The sequence below is a fragment of the Fistularia commersonii genome, chromosome 25 (assembly GCF_037954325.1).
Source record: "Fistularia commersonii isolate RoL2024-O1a breed Wild chromosome 25, RoL_Fcom_v1.0, whole genome shotgun sequence".
Lineage (NCBI taxonomy): Eukaryota > Metazoa > Chordata > Actinopteri > Syngnathiformes > Fistulariidae > Fistularia > Fistularia commersonii.
Genome location: NC_141308.1, coordinates 3,984,262 through 4,000,428, shown reverse-complemented (window position 1 = coordinate 4,000,428; position 16,167 = coordinate 3,984,262). Strand labels below are relative to the sequence as shown.

General features: G+C 43.4%; 1 protein-coding gene across 1 annotated transcript in view; it reads left to right on the top strand.

Moving 5' to 3' along the window:
* The window catches only part of znf521 (zinc finger protein 521), an 87,619-nt gene that overhangs the window by 34,521 nt on the left and 36,931 nt on the right, over window positions 1-16,167 (top strand). The window contains exons 5-6 of the mRNA XM_086172944.1: window positions 3,904-7,415; window positions 8,713-8,797. Of these exons, the coding sequence (XP_086029070.1) occupies window positions 3,904-7,415; window positions 8,713-8,797 (3,597 nt within the window). The remainder of the gene's footprint in view (window positions 1-3,903; window positions 7,416-8,712; window positions 8,798-16,167) is intronic.

Below are 16,167 nucleotides of genomic sequence, written 5' to 3'. Positions count from 1 at the left end.
GCGTGCCACAAATACACTCACTCAAACATATCTTCTATGACAATCATCATGTACAGATCTCTTGTAAACACAGAGAAAGATAAGGTTTGGCTACTGAAAGCCTGGTCAGCCTTTGCTTCTCTAGACTGGCTTTTGAACAGCTTTCGATAGTGGCGGCAGACGAGTGATAGTAGAAGCACACTTCTGATAAGATAAGGTTTTGGACCTGGATAACAGTTTGCCATCCTAAAATGAAGAAATGTACTGTTGCTGTCAGGCAGTGATAAGCCATTTTGAGCTGTTTCCAGAACCTCAGACATGAAGGTCCAGCTTCAGAGTGATTACCAGGACCGCTGAAAGATTTCTAAAATGACTTCTTATGAGACAGAAAACATAACGAATAGCGGAATTATCCTAAAGAATGATCTTTGGATAATTACTTGATACCAAAATGGATTGTCAGCTATGGTCACAATAGACTGAATGCCCATTCTCCCATTCACAGGACAATTATTTTGATGCATTTGTGAATGTTTGGACTTTATTTTCAAGGTTTTCAAATATTATAGATTGTTCTGTACCGACGATCACATTGGAGTTGCTATTTTCAATGTACAAGCACAACAGAATTTGATGGCTTTGCCATTTATGCCATCATTAAAATTAATACTTTGCTTATGTTGTTTTTATTTTTCTAGATTTTGAATACGTTGATATCATATATCAAAATATAGGTGGCTGATTCTGACCAATGTCATATACAGACCAAAAATGGCAGACCTACCTTATCTATCATTGAAGACTAGTTTGAGGAACAGCTGCTATAAACAAACATACAAGTACTAGTTCTGAAAATGTTCCACAGACAGACAATTATGGAAAGAAAGTAAATGTAGTAATAACAATTGCAATTAAAAACAAACAGGAGTATGTTTTTTCAGAGCCAGCGTTATTGATCTTTCATACATTAAAATTTTAAAATTTTGAAGTCCTAGCTGGATTTTTGTTCTGTTTTTTTTAAAAGGCTGAATGAGGTGTAACTACAGGTGGAAATTCTATCCAACTTTTGTAACTATGGCATATTTTCCTCCATTCCTTTATTGGACTACTTTGAGTGAGGTTGTTTTGTTCCATATAGGAGACATTTAAGAGAGAAAAAAAAGGAGGGGGTAGGGACAGAACTCCCAGAGAGGGACAGGCCTTAAGATGGAGGTCTTCCTCCCAGGATGTGACAGGCTGTTGGCTGGAGGATGCTCAGGAAGGCCTTGGCAGACCAACAAAGACAGCCCTTCAGCTGCAGGGTGTAGTTTTTCAGGCCCCAGCATCCCCTTTGGCAGCAGCACAGAGAGTGCTGGCGTGCACAGGCCCCTGGCCCGAGAGACAGGGAAGTAAGGCCCATTCTTTTATTTACTCAGGCTGCTGCTGAGGCCTGGGCATTTCTTGTCTGGGTGAAGAAGGAAAAAAACAAGTCTCTCTCTCTCTCTTTTTCCTCTTGAAGTCTCCTGAGGCTGATTGCTCTTTCATCCACTGTTGTTCACACACTTTTTTGGCCATTGTGCTGTGTATTCTATGTGTACATGTATGAGTGCAGATATGTTTTGTGTGTCTGTGTTTGTGTGTGTGAGAGAGAGAAAGAGAAAGAGAGAGACTGTCTGACCATCCTTCCATGCCGTGTAACAGAGAGAAACTGGACAAAATGTTGAATTTAAAGTTAACTGAATTAATGAACACGAAATATCTGAAAACAGATTCTAATTGTTTATTTTATTTTTTATTTGTTGTTTTTTTAATAAGACTGGGAACTGCATTTTTTTAGCTGCAGCAGAAATTATAGTTTCAGTCCAACATGCACGCACGCACACACACACACACACACACACACTTAACATGTTCAAGTATGATGATTTGATGAAAATGTTACCCTTGGAGAACATGAGTCCAGTATTGCATCATATTACCAATATTGTAACATGTTACACAATAAATCCAGTGTTTTTTCAGAAGCCAACAAATAAAATAACTGTTTGCTCATCTAACCATGCGTTTGTGGACCTCAAGCTGCTTGCAAATCCCACATGTCCCCCACAGATACTACTTTATGTATATGCGTTATTGGACAATGGCACTAAATAAATACTATACATCAAGCAAACAAACAAAAAATATGGGGCAGGGTTGTCCTGACTGCTTGGTCATGTCTCAAGGCAATGCCATCTTCATTTAAGACAGTAGAATTTCATTTAACCTTGTATACAGGCCCATTTATTTGTTTGTTTTATTCTACTGTCTGAAAGCCAATATGTTTGACTGTAAGGCATTGGTTGAGGTCATTTTTTTTGCACTGTCTTCTTCTCCCAAATCCTGAGAGGCAGTGAGAAAGAGGGCAGATCCGCCCCCTCTGTGGAGGAGGGCATAGCACTGAGTCAACCATCCTCCCTCAAACCAGAGAGAGAGAAAACATTGAGACATATATGAGAAATAAAGCAAGTAAATCAGGCAAGGTTTGCTCCTTGACTGAGATATGTGTGCGGAGTGGGCGGCTTGCCAAGGGTAGGAGGTTTTTGGGAGGGCCACGGTGTGGAGGTGGGTTCTCAATGTGCCGCTTTCAGCAGTTTGGAGGGGCAAGGGAATGGCCTCCGACCCCATCTGTTTCCTGAAGATAGGCGCTGATGGGGGTAAGTGTTCAAAGAGGGCATGATATCCTGACAAAGGGCAGATCTTCCAGTAAAAACAACAGAGAGGGGAAGAGAAAGAGACTTAGATTTGTCAGCTGAAGGAGAATACAGAGGTTGGATCCTATAAAGAGCTCATGTTTTTCCTTTGTCTAACTCATAAATCTTTTCAGTTTCCTCTTGTTTTTCCAATTCCAAGTTTTGGCCTTTTGACACAGTTTTTTTCTGAAGGGGCTGGGATTACGTTGTTTTATTTAAGTAAGGAAGTTCACAGCACTTAGAATTTTGCAGCAGGAAGAAGTGGTCTGTAACCCTTTGAACTTGTGGAAAGTAGTGTTGTGTGTTTTCCATTTATATCACATAAAGTCAAACAGTGTGATGGAATGCAGGCAAATAAGTGATTTGTATACTGAGCCATTATGAAAATGGACACATGTGTGCTTCCATAGTCCATCTGTGTACCTGCTTGTGTTTCTGTGCAGTTAGTGAGCCACTCACTTACCTTTTTGTATTTTGCCTCTCCAGCATCATTTTATGGCACATTCACCCAACAAGTGTCTATTGCCTTACAGTTAAGAAATGGCTACACTGACAAATAAGATAATAATGCATGCCGTCTTCCATAATCTAATATCCACTGAAATACATTATGAATGATGTTTCATGAAAACCATTCATTATGTAGTGGATTCTTAAAAGCAAAGTATGGGAAAGGTCGAAAATGCACATTTGTTTTTTTTGCCTTTGTCAAATGGTTTTACGTGCATACTTTCTTTTGTCATAAAAAAAATTTCATTAGAAGAAATACTCTGGAAATTATTCAAGAATAATAGCAATGTTGTAATTTACCTCATGCCAGGCTTACTTCGCCGAGTAGGCCCATTGTCATGTGTCTGCTTTAAATGTCAGAGAGATTACTTTTTGAGTCACAGTGGGCAAAGCCATTACATGGCCACATACAAGGTTAATTGTCATAAAAGTATTTTGCACCTATTATCTCCTCTAATCATAGTTTAAATTGTATATTTGAATGTAACAAGACAACAGCCAAGGAGAGCCATTGTTACAGTCATTTAAAAAAAATTGTATTCATTCACCACACATTCTTACAGTTACTATGACAATGAAATTCAAATAAATTTTGATATGTTCCCAATACAGTAATGAACTCTTCCCTGAAACTCACCGTTTCCTCTTTTTTTTTTTTCTCTACCATGCCCTTTCTTCCCTGCCTGTCTGTCTTTCACTCCAGACGGTGCTGATATTGAGGATGACCCTTCATGTTCCTGGCCAGCATCGTCACCCTCCAGCAAGGATCAGACTTCTCCAGGACACTGTGAGGACTATGATTTTGGTGAGGAGGAAGGGGGTCCTGGCCTGCCATACCCATGCCAGTTCTGTGACAAGTCATTCAGTCGTCTGAGCTTCCTCAAGCGACACGAGCAGAGCCACGGCGATAAACTCCCCTTCAGCTGTACTTTTTGCAGCCGCCTGTTTAAGCACAAGCGTAGTCGTGATCGACACGTGAAGCTGCACACGGGTGATAAGAAGTACCACTGTGGGGAATGTGACTCTTCCTTCTCCCGTAGCGATCACCTCAAAATCCACATGAAAACTCACGCCTCCAACAAACCCCACAAGTGCCCTGTGTGCCGCAGAGGCTTCCTCTCCTCCAGTTCACTTCACGGCCACATGCAAGTACATGAAAGAGGCAAAGATGGCAGCAGCTCAAGCCTCTGTAGGGCTGATGAATGGAAGCTGAAAGAAACTCGCAAATGCAGCCGTTGTGAGGAGGGCTTTGATGTCCCAGAGGAGCTTCAGAGGCACATCGCTGAGTGCCACCCAGAGTGCTCTCCATCAGAGGATGGAGGCCTAGGTGCCACCCTTCAGTGTATCTACTGCCATGAACCATTCAGTGATGAGGGAACCCTGCTTAGCCACATTGACCAGGCCCACAGCCGTGACCGGAAGGGCCATACCTGTGCTATCTGCTCTGAGCACTTTCTCTCCGTTGAAGACCTCTACTCTCACATGGACATCCACCAGCTCCCCGAGTCTAGTAACCATAGTAACAGCCCTTCTTTGCTGACTGTTGGCTATACCTCTGTCTCTAGCACTACTCCTGATTCAAACTTGTCCGTTGACAGCTCCACAATGGTGGAAACAGCACCCCCAGTGCCCAAGGCAAGGGGGAGGAGAAAAAGGGCAGCTCAGAACGCATCAGATATTGGAGGGCGTTCTTCCAAACAGCCTAAAGTTTCCTATAGCTGCATCTATTGCAACAAACAAGTGTTTTCCAGTTTGGCTGTTCTTCAAATTCACCTGCGAACTATTCACCTGGACAAGCCAGAGCAAGCCCACACTTGCCATTTTTGTTTAGAAATCTTGCCCTCATTGTTAAATCTTAATGAACATCTTAAACAGATCCACAACGCAGAAGGACCTGCTGCCTTGTTAGCTAGCTTACCAGATGCCCTCCTTCAGTGTAATTTCTGTCCTGAGGTACTGAGTGATCTCAATGCCCTGCAGGAGCACATCCGCTGCTCCCATGGCTTTCCCAGTCCTGTGGCCAAAGAGAGCAATGCCTTTTTCTGTCCCCAATGTTTCATGGGCTTTTTGACTGAGGCTACCCTGGAAGAGCATGTTCGCCAGACTCACTGTGACGGGGGGAGCCTGCGCTTCGATTCCCCTCTGGCTGTAACCCCCAAGGAGCCTATTGTAGAGGTATACTCCTGCTCCTACTGCACCAATTCCCCAATATTTAACAGTGTTCTGAAGCTTAACAAGCACATCAAGGAGAATCACAAGAACATTCCACTGGCCTTGAACTACATCAACAATGGAAAGAAGTCTCTGCGCACGCTCAGCCCATCTTCTCCCATAAGTGTTGAGCAAACTGCCATACTGAAGCAAAGCAGCTCAGCCTCCCGCGCAGCCAGTGAGTTCATATGTAACCAGTGTGGAGCAAAGTATACCAGCTTAGATCTTTTTCAAACTCACCTAAAGACTCACCTGGATGGCGTGCAACCTCAACTCACCTGCCCACAATGTAATAAAGAGTTCCCAAATCAAGAATCCTTGTTGAAGCATGTGACAATACACTTCACTATTACCTCCACATACTACATCTGTGAGAGCTGTGATAAGCAGTTCACTTCTGTGGATGATCTGCAGAAGCACCTACTTGACATGCATACCTTTGTATTCTTTCGTTGTACACTGTGCCAAGAGGTATTTGACTCAAAGGTGTCAACTCAGCTTCACCTGGCTGTAAAGCACAGCAATGAGAAGAAGGTGTACCGCTGCACCTCCTGCAACTGGGACTTCAGACATGAGACAGACCTGCAGCTCCATGTCAAACATAGCCATCTGGAAAACCAGGGCCGTGCCCATCGCTGCATTTTTTGTGGAGAGTCCTTTGGTACGGAGGTGGAGCTGCAATGTCACATCACCACCCACAGTAAGAAGTATAACTGTCGCTTCTGCAGCAAGGCCTTCCACGCTATTGTGCTCTTGGAGAAACATTTGAGGGAGAAACACTGTGTGTATGAGGGAAAAGCACAGAACTGTAGTGCTAATGGCTCCACTGTTAGTGCAGGTGATGGCCAGCCTAAAGAAGATGCAGAACTACAAGGTCTCCTTACCAACAGCCATGGCACAGGGACAGCAGGCGGATCTGTTGTAGAATCCCAGAACAGCCACGATGGAAGTGAGGAAGAGGTGGATACCGCGGACCCGATGTTCGGATGTGACATCTGCGGTGCCTCTTACACCATGGAGTCACTACTCACAAATCACCAGTTGAGGGACCACAATATACGCCCTGGTGAGAGCGCTATGATGAAAAGGAAAGCAGAAATGATCAAGGGTAATCACAAGTGTAACGTCTGCTCCCGCACTTTCTTCTCTGAGGCTGGGCTGAGGGAACACATGCAGACGCACCTTGGGCCTGTCAAACACTACATGTGCCCCATTTGTGGTGAGCGTTTCCCTTCGTTGCTCACCCTGACAGAACACAAGGTCACTCACAGCAAAAGTCTGGATACAGGCAGCTGCCGAATTTGTAAGATGCCACTGCAGAGTGAAGAGGACTTCCTTGAACATTGTCAGATGCACCCTGACCTGAGGAATTCCCTTACTGGTTTCCGGTGTGTGGTGTGCATGCAGACAGTCACGTCCACCTTGGAGCTAAAGATCCACGGTACCTTCCACATGCAGAAAACGGGAACGATGTCATCCAACCAACCCATCGGTCGCAGCAACGCCATCTCTCAGAACCAACAGCAACACCATCCCCAGAAACTTTACAAGTGCGCCTCTTGCCTGAAAGATTTTCGGTCAAAACAGGACTTGGTCAAACTGGATATCAATGGTCTGCCATATGGCCTTTGTGCATCCTGTGTGACAGCTGCTGGCTCCAAGAGCTCAAGCCCAACAGTGAATGGAGGGAGACCACAGCAGCAGCAGGGGGGAGCCACCACTCCAGCAACAACTACAGCTCAGTGGATCCAGGGAGAGAGTCTCAGCCCAGGAGAGGGGAAAGGCAAAGCGATCTCTTCATCATCTTCATCCTCTTCTACATCCTCATCATCTACTGCCAAGACAAGATGCACAAGTTGTAATGTGAAGTTTGAGTCTGAAGCAGAGTTGCATAACCACGTCCAGACAGTGCATCGCGAACAAACAGGAGACAGTAACAGCGGACAGCTCAAGACACCCCAGATTTCCCCGATGCCCAGGTCCAGTCCCTCGCAAACCGAAGAGGTATTTTAAATGCGTTGTACAAATTAATTTTGAAATATATAAAAACCTCAATTCCTGTTAAGTTGGGACGTTGTGTGAAACGTAAATAAAAACAAATACAATAAATTGCCAATCATTTTCAACAAATATTCAGCTGAATACACTACAAAGACAAGACATTTAATGTTCAAACTGATAAACATTCATGTTTTTTGCAGATATCTACTCATTTTGAATCTGATGCCATATGTTCTTCCAAAACCTGTATGTATCTTTCAGCATTAATGGCTGCTACGGGCACTAACACATCCCGGTACCATCACAGACACTGGCTTTTGAACTGGTCCTTTTCCTCTTTGGCCCAGAGTACATGACGTCCGTTATTTCCAAAAACAATTTAAAATGTAGACGCATCAGACCCCAGCACACTTTTTCACTTCACATCAGTCCATTTCAGATGAGCTGGGGCCCAGAGAAGCAGGTAGCGTTTCTGGGTGTTGTAGATGTATGGCTTTGGCTTTACATGGTACAGTTTTAACCTGCATTTGTAGATGCAGTGACAAACTGTATCAACTGACAATGGTATTCTGAAGTGTTCCTGACCCTCGTGGCGATATGCTTTACGCAAAGATGCGTTTTTTTTTTTGTTTTTTTTTAATGCAGAACCATCGGAGGGATTGAAAGTCATGGGCATTCGATATTGGGTTTTGGCCTTGCCGCTTGCGCAGAGATTTCTTCAGATTCTCTGAATCCTTTAAAGATTTTATGATGCGTAGATTATGAAATCCGCAAATTCCTTGCAATTTTACGTTGACAAATGTTGTTATACTTTTGGACTATTTGCTCATGTAGTTTTTCACCAAGTGGTGAACCTCGCCCCATCTTCGCTTGTGGACAACAGGGCCTTTCGGGGATACTACACTCCCCTTCTTCCAATTCACTGTGGAATATTCGAAACACGTGTTTTTTGAGCACTCCTCAACGGCCCCAGTCTTTTGTCGCCTCTGTCTTAGCTTTCTTGGAATGTGTTGCAGGCATCAAATTCATAATGAATAAATATTTGCAAAGATCAATAATGTTTATCAGTTTGAACATTAAATATACTATCTTTGGAGTGTATTCAACTGCATATGGGTCAAAACTGATTTGCAAATCATTGTATTGTATCATTGTATGTCTCAACTTCACTGGAATTGGGGTTAGTATATAAAACAATAAGAAATACAGATTCAATCTTTGATCGTCTATAATAATCTTTGTCCTTTTTTCTTTTTTCTTTTTCTTTCTTTCTTTTTGGTCTTTTAATCTATATATACAGAAGAAGACATACCAGTGCATCAAATGCCAAATGGTGTTCTACAGTGAATGGGACATCCAGGTTCATGTGGCCAACCACATGCTGGGTAGGACATACTGTTTTGCCAGCATCATGAAGCAGTTGCACAGTGACATAAATACAGTGGCATAATGGTTAAAGTTAATTCACACCTGATTTTGCTGCAATTTCCAAGTATGCGTGTCACCTTATATTTTAATACATGAGATTTATGTGTGAGATATGTCATAAGCACAAAAGATGAAGCAACATTTTAGCAATTCAACAGCTATTTGATCTGCTTTGTCGGTCAGAATGAGTATTTTTATATCTTAGGGGATGAGTCACATACCAAAAATGCATATGATTATTACCCTTGTTTTATTCAGGCTCACAAGCATCAACACCCTATCACTTAAAAAGTGGAAAGTATTATACCAGTTTGGCAGTCAACCATAACCACTGTGTGGTGCAAAAACCTGTTGTCCTTATTCTCCAATGCATGTGTATGGTCACATACATGTGCATGCCCGTGGGGATTATAAAAAAAAAAGACATTCAAACTGTCTAAAATTTCATAAAACCATCTTTATTTTTAAGATTCACTATGTTGCTGCAGTACATGTTTTTTTCATTGTTGTTGTCATGCACCTTCACATCTCACTACATATCTAAATATTTGATAACATATGTCCTGTATGACATCAAATCAACTGGAAAAATGTGTTTATGTATTTCACTGTATTGTTCATCAAAGCAATGCGACAAATTGTACATTTCTTTTCCAAAGACTCTTAAACAAGGAGTGTTGGCGTGATACTAATGTCCACATTTACAAAATATCTTTTGGGTCTTTTTCAGTGGGTGTCATTTGTATGCAGGCAGAATAATTTGTTGAGAACAGACAATTGGAAAACAGTTTTTCTTGCCTGCAGTAAGTAGGCGTCTGAATTCCAGTCTCACGTTCCTTTATTCATTCATTTATTCAGCTCGTTTGGCGGCTCTTTCATTACACTGCATTATCTGTTGTCTTCAGTGGGAGAGAGACTCATTGATCTGGAACCAAACCGCCTCTCTGTTTGGGACACGCTTCTAGGCGCAGGTGAATTTAAACACGGTGGGCAATTCTATCAGGACCAGTAGGCAATTCTATCAGGGACCCACTGTTTGTGCATAAACAATCAGAAGCATGTGATTTGTGATTTTGATGCTGCGGCGTATTTGCAAAGGAGAGAGACGAGCTGAGTGTGTAGGTGTGTATTTTGTATTCATCTTTGCAATCTGCTCACCCACTATTCTACTGGGGGTGCCTAATACAGTACCATGCCAGCATTAGTCCTGTCTCTAGCAAAGGCAGGCACGGAGCACACTGGGAGGGTAGAAAACAAACCCCCCTACTGGTTACTTTATGTCTTTCAGCAGTATAAGCACACAGTTTCCCCATAATAGTGGAATTCAGGCAGCTTAAGATAACAGGAGGATAGGTGATTGGGTTATTGTCTGATGTCTTACTTCTCTGATATGCCATTACTTTGTATTCAACATAATCACAGCTTTCATAAGACTACTCAAAAGGGTTTCTGTTTAATGCAATGGTTTTTGTGTCCGTAAAATAAGGGGAAGGCAGAAATCAAGCTGACCATTTGTAACAAAGCGATAGCCGTCGTACATGACAACGAAAGAAAACTGAAGATCTGAAAGAGAAATTAAAACAACACCTTTACCTGTAATAGTATGGAGAAAAGCTTCGAGGCGCCGGGTGAACTTTAAAACCGTGAATCAGCAATTGTGTCGAATTCTGGCTTCTAAAGTCTTGATACCTTTTTAATGTAGAACGGGGTTAACTCCAAACCGGCCAATAATCACTGCGAAGCTAATTTGGGCCAAAACAGGAGAAAAAAAAAATGTCATTTGGAAGAGCTCTAAATACCTTTCCTACTGAAAAAGTGTCAGTTTCTCTCTTTAATGGCCATCTGCACAGGAGAGGGGAAACAGGGGGCTGGGGTCATCGCCGCTCAGCTGTCAACGTTATTAGCGTAGGTAATGGAGCAGACGCTGGATTCATAGGGGTGTTGTTTTCATCCATGCCCTGCTCCGTGGTGTCAGTTCACACTGATAACTCTATATATAGTGATGTGGTGTGACATAACTATAGTGCTAAGTGTATAGAGCAACAAATCCTGAGCATGTCTCACTCCACAGACCAGTCTGTATTAGCCGCCTTTGTAATACAATAGTCTCGAGTGTGCACGGTGGCCTTTTCTGTATGACTGCCAGCATATATTGGTGCATGGATATTGCACTCAGATGATGATGTTCCTGGTTTCTACATAAAGCAAGGCTATGGTGGCCAGGTACTTGACATTTACTATGATGATAGAGGTAAATAAAGGGAAAGGAGGTGTTCTGGGTATAGAGGAGTACGTTTCAAACCAGCCTGTGAACAGCCCCACGTGTCTTAAGATGGAGGTCGCAGCCTGCTAGGGCCCAGATGGATCAGTACACATTTGCCGTACAGCTGGTCGCTCTGTTTAGGGACCTGGTGTGATACTCCTATGGAGAAAAAAAATGATATCGCCACCATCCAAGGAGCAATTTAATAGCAGGCCAGAAGACAGCTGGCCACTCTTTAGTTTAGAGTTTTTTGGCATGGCACACCAACAGAATTGAGGGTGTCCGATTTTTCTCCAGAGACACACAGATTTATACAGCTTTCAGCTGCTGCAGTCATATATAGTCCCTTATTTATATTTTCATTTAAGACAAGACACTAAGTACTTCTCTCACATTAGTATGCCATCTTAATTTACAGATATTTCTCTGGAAAATGTTTCAAAACCTTCCCTCAGTTGTGATTCTTTTAAGTGGACTTTTGAAGGTCTTTCATTGACACAAAGCCTGTTTGGGTCTATCAGCATGCCGTCGAGCCACCCCATCGCTTCATTTTGACCCCGCTCTAAACTATGACATTTAAAACCTCATGGGGGCATACGTGGCCCATTTATCGTACTATTTCAACTGTCCCCGAGTGCGGTTTTTGAGCCACATTTTTAATCACGGGTTCCATCTTAAAGGTTTTCAAAGGTGAAAAAGTGGCTTCATTTTTACTTAAGCTCCTGTTGTCGTCTCGGCCCTTTTTTTTTTTTCTACCATCAAGGTGGCGATGCTGGGGAGGACAGTTGTAAACAAAACTACATCCCTGAAAAGTGATTCTGGGGTCACCTCTACAGTTTTTTGGGTTGGTGACAGCGCTGAGTTTGAAGCCAAGTCAGGGAGGAGCCTTCTCTCACAGAGAGACGCCGGTGGCCAGGTCAGCCCAGGCATAGGGGGGCACTGGAGGGGTAGAATGGTTCGGGGGCGGAGAGGGAAAGGCACATTTGCTGTACAGCTGGCCGCTCTGTGTGAAGCAGGCACTGTGGGCCGTTACAGAGCTGGAGAGGAGAGCGAGGGGCCTTTAGCCCTCCTCTAGTTTCTCCTGCTCTCTGTCCTTACCTAGTCATTTCTCCTCATCATCCACTGCATGCCTCCCTTCTTAGTCTCAACAGCTCACGCTCCTGTGGTCATTGCACCCAAACTGCAACACTGTGCAAAACGCTACGACGTCTGTTATTACGGAACCGGCATCGGGCGCAACCATGTATTCTTGTCAGATGATGACACAATTGGCCTCACAATAAGGTCTGCAAATCACTTGTATGATGGGTCTCTGGAGCAACTTTGTAGTGGTATGTTTATGTTTTGGTTTCAATCGCTTCATCCCCCCAACCAATCCTGCTCCAGTCGTTTGTTTTTATTTCCACCTCCCTTATTGTTAGTTATTTGTTTCTTTTTCCCGTAATCCAATTCGATTCGGTATGACTGATGGTGTTCTCGCGAATTCCGGAACTCACTGATAGAGCGCGTACACATGTAATCTCGAGACAAACACGGGCAAACACTCGTTTGACTGTTGGGAAGGCTGGATTAGAATGAGAACTCAATGGAAAATACAGCACAGGGACAGGAACTATCTTATGAAATAAATAATAGAACAGGGTTTGACCAGCAAGTGGAAACAAAAGAAACCATGCGTGCCGTATACTGAGTGTGATATCTGCCTGCTTTTATTAATTGGTGATTAATAACACCTCTCTGTTCGTTAGCTCAGTCACCTCCCGTGCAGCCAAGTGTGCTGCTGCTAATATGCAATTATGCGCACCTTACTGCTTGTTACATTATACCTCTCCCTGACTAATGTGGCAGCCATGAGGAGAATAGAAAGCAGGATGAGCTGCAAAAAAAAGTGCTATCAATACAATTCTCACATTCCCTGCGTTACCTACCTGTCTGGTTTGAAATAGGGAAAAAAGTTTCTCTAAAATGCCTCAATGCAACCAGGAGACTGCATTAAAACTTTTACAGCATTGCAGAGACTGTTTTGGTCTTCCTGGTGTTTTTGTTGTAAAGCAGAGGTAATTGACATCACCACAGGGATGCTCTGTTGCTAGGCCAGACAAACTCAGTCTGATGTGGTCCTTATCTATTGATTTTCCTGACATTTCCGCACACCTCACAGACTAGGCCAACATGTGAGAAAATATCTGATTCTCTCACTTCATATGGCCTGTTTGTACAAACTCCAAGCGAACACTTTCTTCCCCTTGCTACATTGCAATATGCAGGATGATGTGATCACGATTCTTTTGGTGTTTTGTTTTTGTTTTGTTTTGTTTTGTTTTTTTGTATCGGGCGTGGGTGTGCGTTGGCGGGGGTGCTTTCAACTGATGGCAAAACTGTGCTCTTTTATAGACGATCATTCTACAGTATAAATTACGACCAGATTCTCTAAATACATCATTTCGGTCGACATTTCTTTCTTTACGTGGAGGGGAACAATAGAACAAAAGGGGAACAATAGGGGAACGAAAGAAAATGAAATCAGAAAATCGAAATGTTTAATTTGATTTAATTGCCATATTCCAAGAATGAAATTTATGCCAGTCCAGGAGGGAACAACATGGAGAAAGGTGGACTCTTTCTGTGCTTCGGGTTATGTTTTATTGATATACAGGAGAGATGTTTCCTTTAAAGTGTTAATGCCAACCCTTGTTCTGAAGTGAAGACCATAAATACTGGATGATCAGAATTAACCTCTGCATTATTTCACTTCCCCATGGTCTCCGAGATGTCACCGAGGCCGTAGGTGAATGTGCACTCCAGGTCTGATGTGGTTGCTTAGCAGTCTGACTGGAGGGAGGCTTATGGGAGAAGTGCAAACAGACAGTCCTGCCTCTGTAAAGGTCAGAGCTGCAACCTACACCTCTCGAATCCCAGACTGGTCCTGATGGGACCGGGATTCCAAGCATGCCTAGAGATGTTTGCGGTAAGGGGGAATTAAAGGCAGATTCAAGTAATGCACTACTGCCTCACTTTGGTGCTCCCTGCAGTTGTCAGCACCAATAACGGCGTGATAGATCCGATCTAGCTTCGCGTAATGGCTCTTGCGTGCGTCTAAAAGACTTCAATTGTTTTTCTTAAGGTTTGACGTATGATTCGTAAAAGCAGAGCGCTGAATTTTTAGAACAGAGGACGGATTGTAAAATAATACCGCGAAAAAGTTTTCACTCTCCCGATGGAGCGCAGTGATGGGTTTTTCAAAGTACTACGTAACGAATGGCCATCCTCTCCGAACTTTAACTTTATGAATGGCAGACAGGGGAGGAGAGGGGAGGGGCGTGGAGTTCTTAAAGGCCCCCCAGCGTCGAAGCCTTAATAATCATGTGAGCAGCGCTGGACTTCATTACCCTCCTGTTCAACAGGCCGAGTGCCAGCCTGGATTGCTGGCTGGCTGTGGCAAGGTCAACGGCGGAGGAAAAACCAGTTACTGTGTTACTCTGGAGTGGAATGGAGAGGGCCAGCCATCTGTCAGCTCAGGCCTGCCATACCCGCAGAGCAAATGGACACGGGCGACCAGAGGAGAGGCCACAGACACCTATAGAGCTAAACCCAGTGAGCATAACACTGAAGCATGGACACAGATCCAGCCAAAGAAACGGGCCTTGGTACCACTAAAACACATATAAACACACAAAGCAGAGAAGATAAGGCTATCTCCAAGAAATTTGGCAGCCAATTTAGTGTGTTTATGCATGTTTGTTTTTAGTGTCAGCACACTATTGGGCCCCCACTGTTTTAAGTCCAGATGGCAGACCATTTGATATAAAAGTTGCTAAAAGTTAAGCCTTCCTTGCCAAATGTTTTAATCATAGTGTCCTTTGTAAAGACAAACTTCTCATGCATCTAAAAAGAGACAATGTCTGTCTTTACTTTTCGACCATATTTATATTCCTGCGAGCCCCCCGGGGGCATTGATAGATTGAGTCAATGCAATGTGTTTTCATCCCGACGGCCGTGCAAGCAGCTCCATCTCTTTTATACCGGATTCTCGTTTTTAATGTTTCGAATCGCTTGCTGTTTGTCAGCTTTTAAGTTTTTCGGAGAGGATCTTTACAGTGCCCTCTGGCTAAAGCGAGAGAACCCTGTGGAATGTTCCAAAGCTCTCTAATAGGTTTCAGGTGCTGCGGGCCACCAGCCAGCCCCCCCACCATCGCCCCTCTCTGTCTGTCTTGTGTGATAGGACTCCCTGCTCGGCGGTCAAAGCTCGACCATTTCTCCTTCGAAAGGAGAGGAGGCGGCGCTATGAAATGGATACCTGCCTTTATTTACAGTAAAATCTTTGCTCGTTCGTACGGTGGACAATTATCGTTTGGTCTGTCCTTGATTTACTCCAAACTCTTTCATCAAATTACCTTGAAATTTGAACTGGGATTGATAAGTGGAGAAAACTGTCTGGCACACAAGGGTGAAATTTCAGCACATTCGCAGTTTGTATCTGCAGCATCCTACAACTCAGCATAGAAGTTCCTCCTTGTTTTTCTCTTGCTCATACAGTACAAAGCCCCTGGCTTGAACATCAACATGCTCCGGAAAACAAGGAGATGGTCCTGGGCTATTCCCCCCGCACTAATGGAAATCAAACAGGAACTCCCAGGATGAATGCTTTATTAGTTATTAAGGTTTAATGTTGATACCAATGCTTATGTATACCGGGGTGCTCAGTGCTGCTGATGTGGAATTGTCAGTGAGGTGCAGATTTAGAAGGGAATTAGTGTACACCCAGGATTTAATTAAAGTGTTATATTTCCATCTTGTTAGAGACAGATAATGTGAGCACTTTATGCATCAAACCATATAAAAGGCTACATTCTGTAGCCACATCATTTCCACTAAAGTAGCCGCTTATGGATTATAGAACGGAGAGATCTCGCGCGATTTGGCGGTTCGAATCGGGTGCGAAGCCCGTCGTGCTCATCCGATGTTTGCCGAAATTTAGCGCTATATCTCTGTGAGTTCTGGAAATACATTTTGCGGAGAAATACATTTGTGATATGAAGCAGATTCAAGATGTTCTCATTTTCA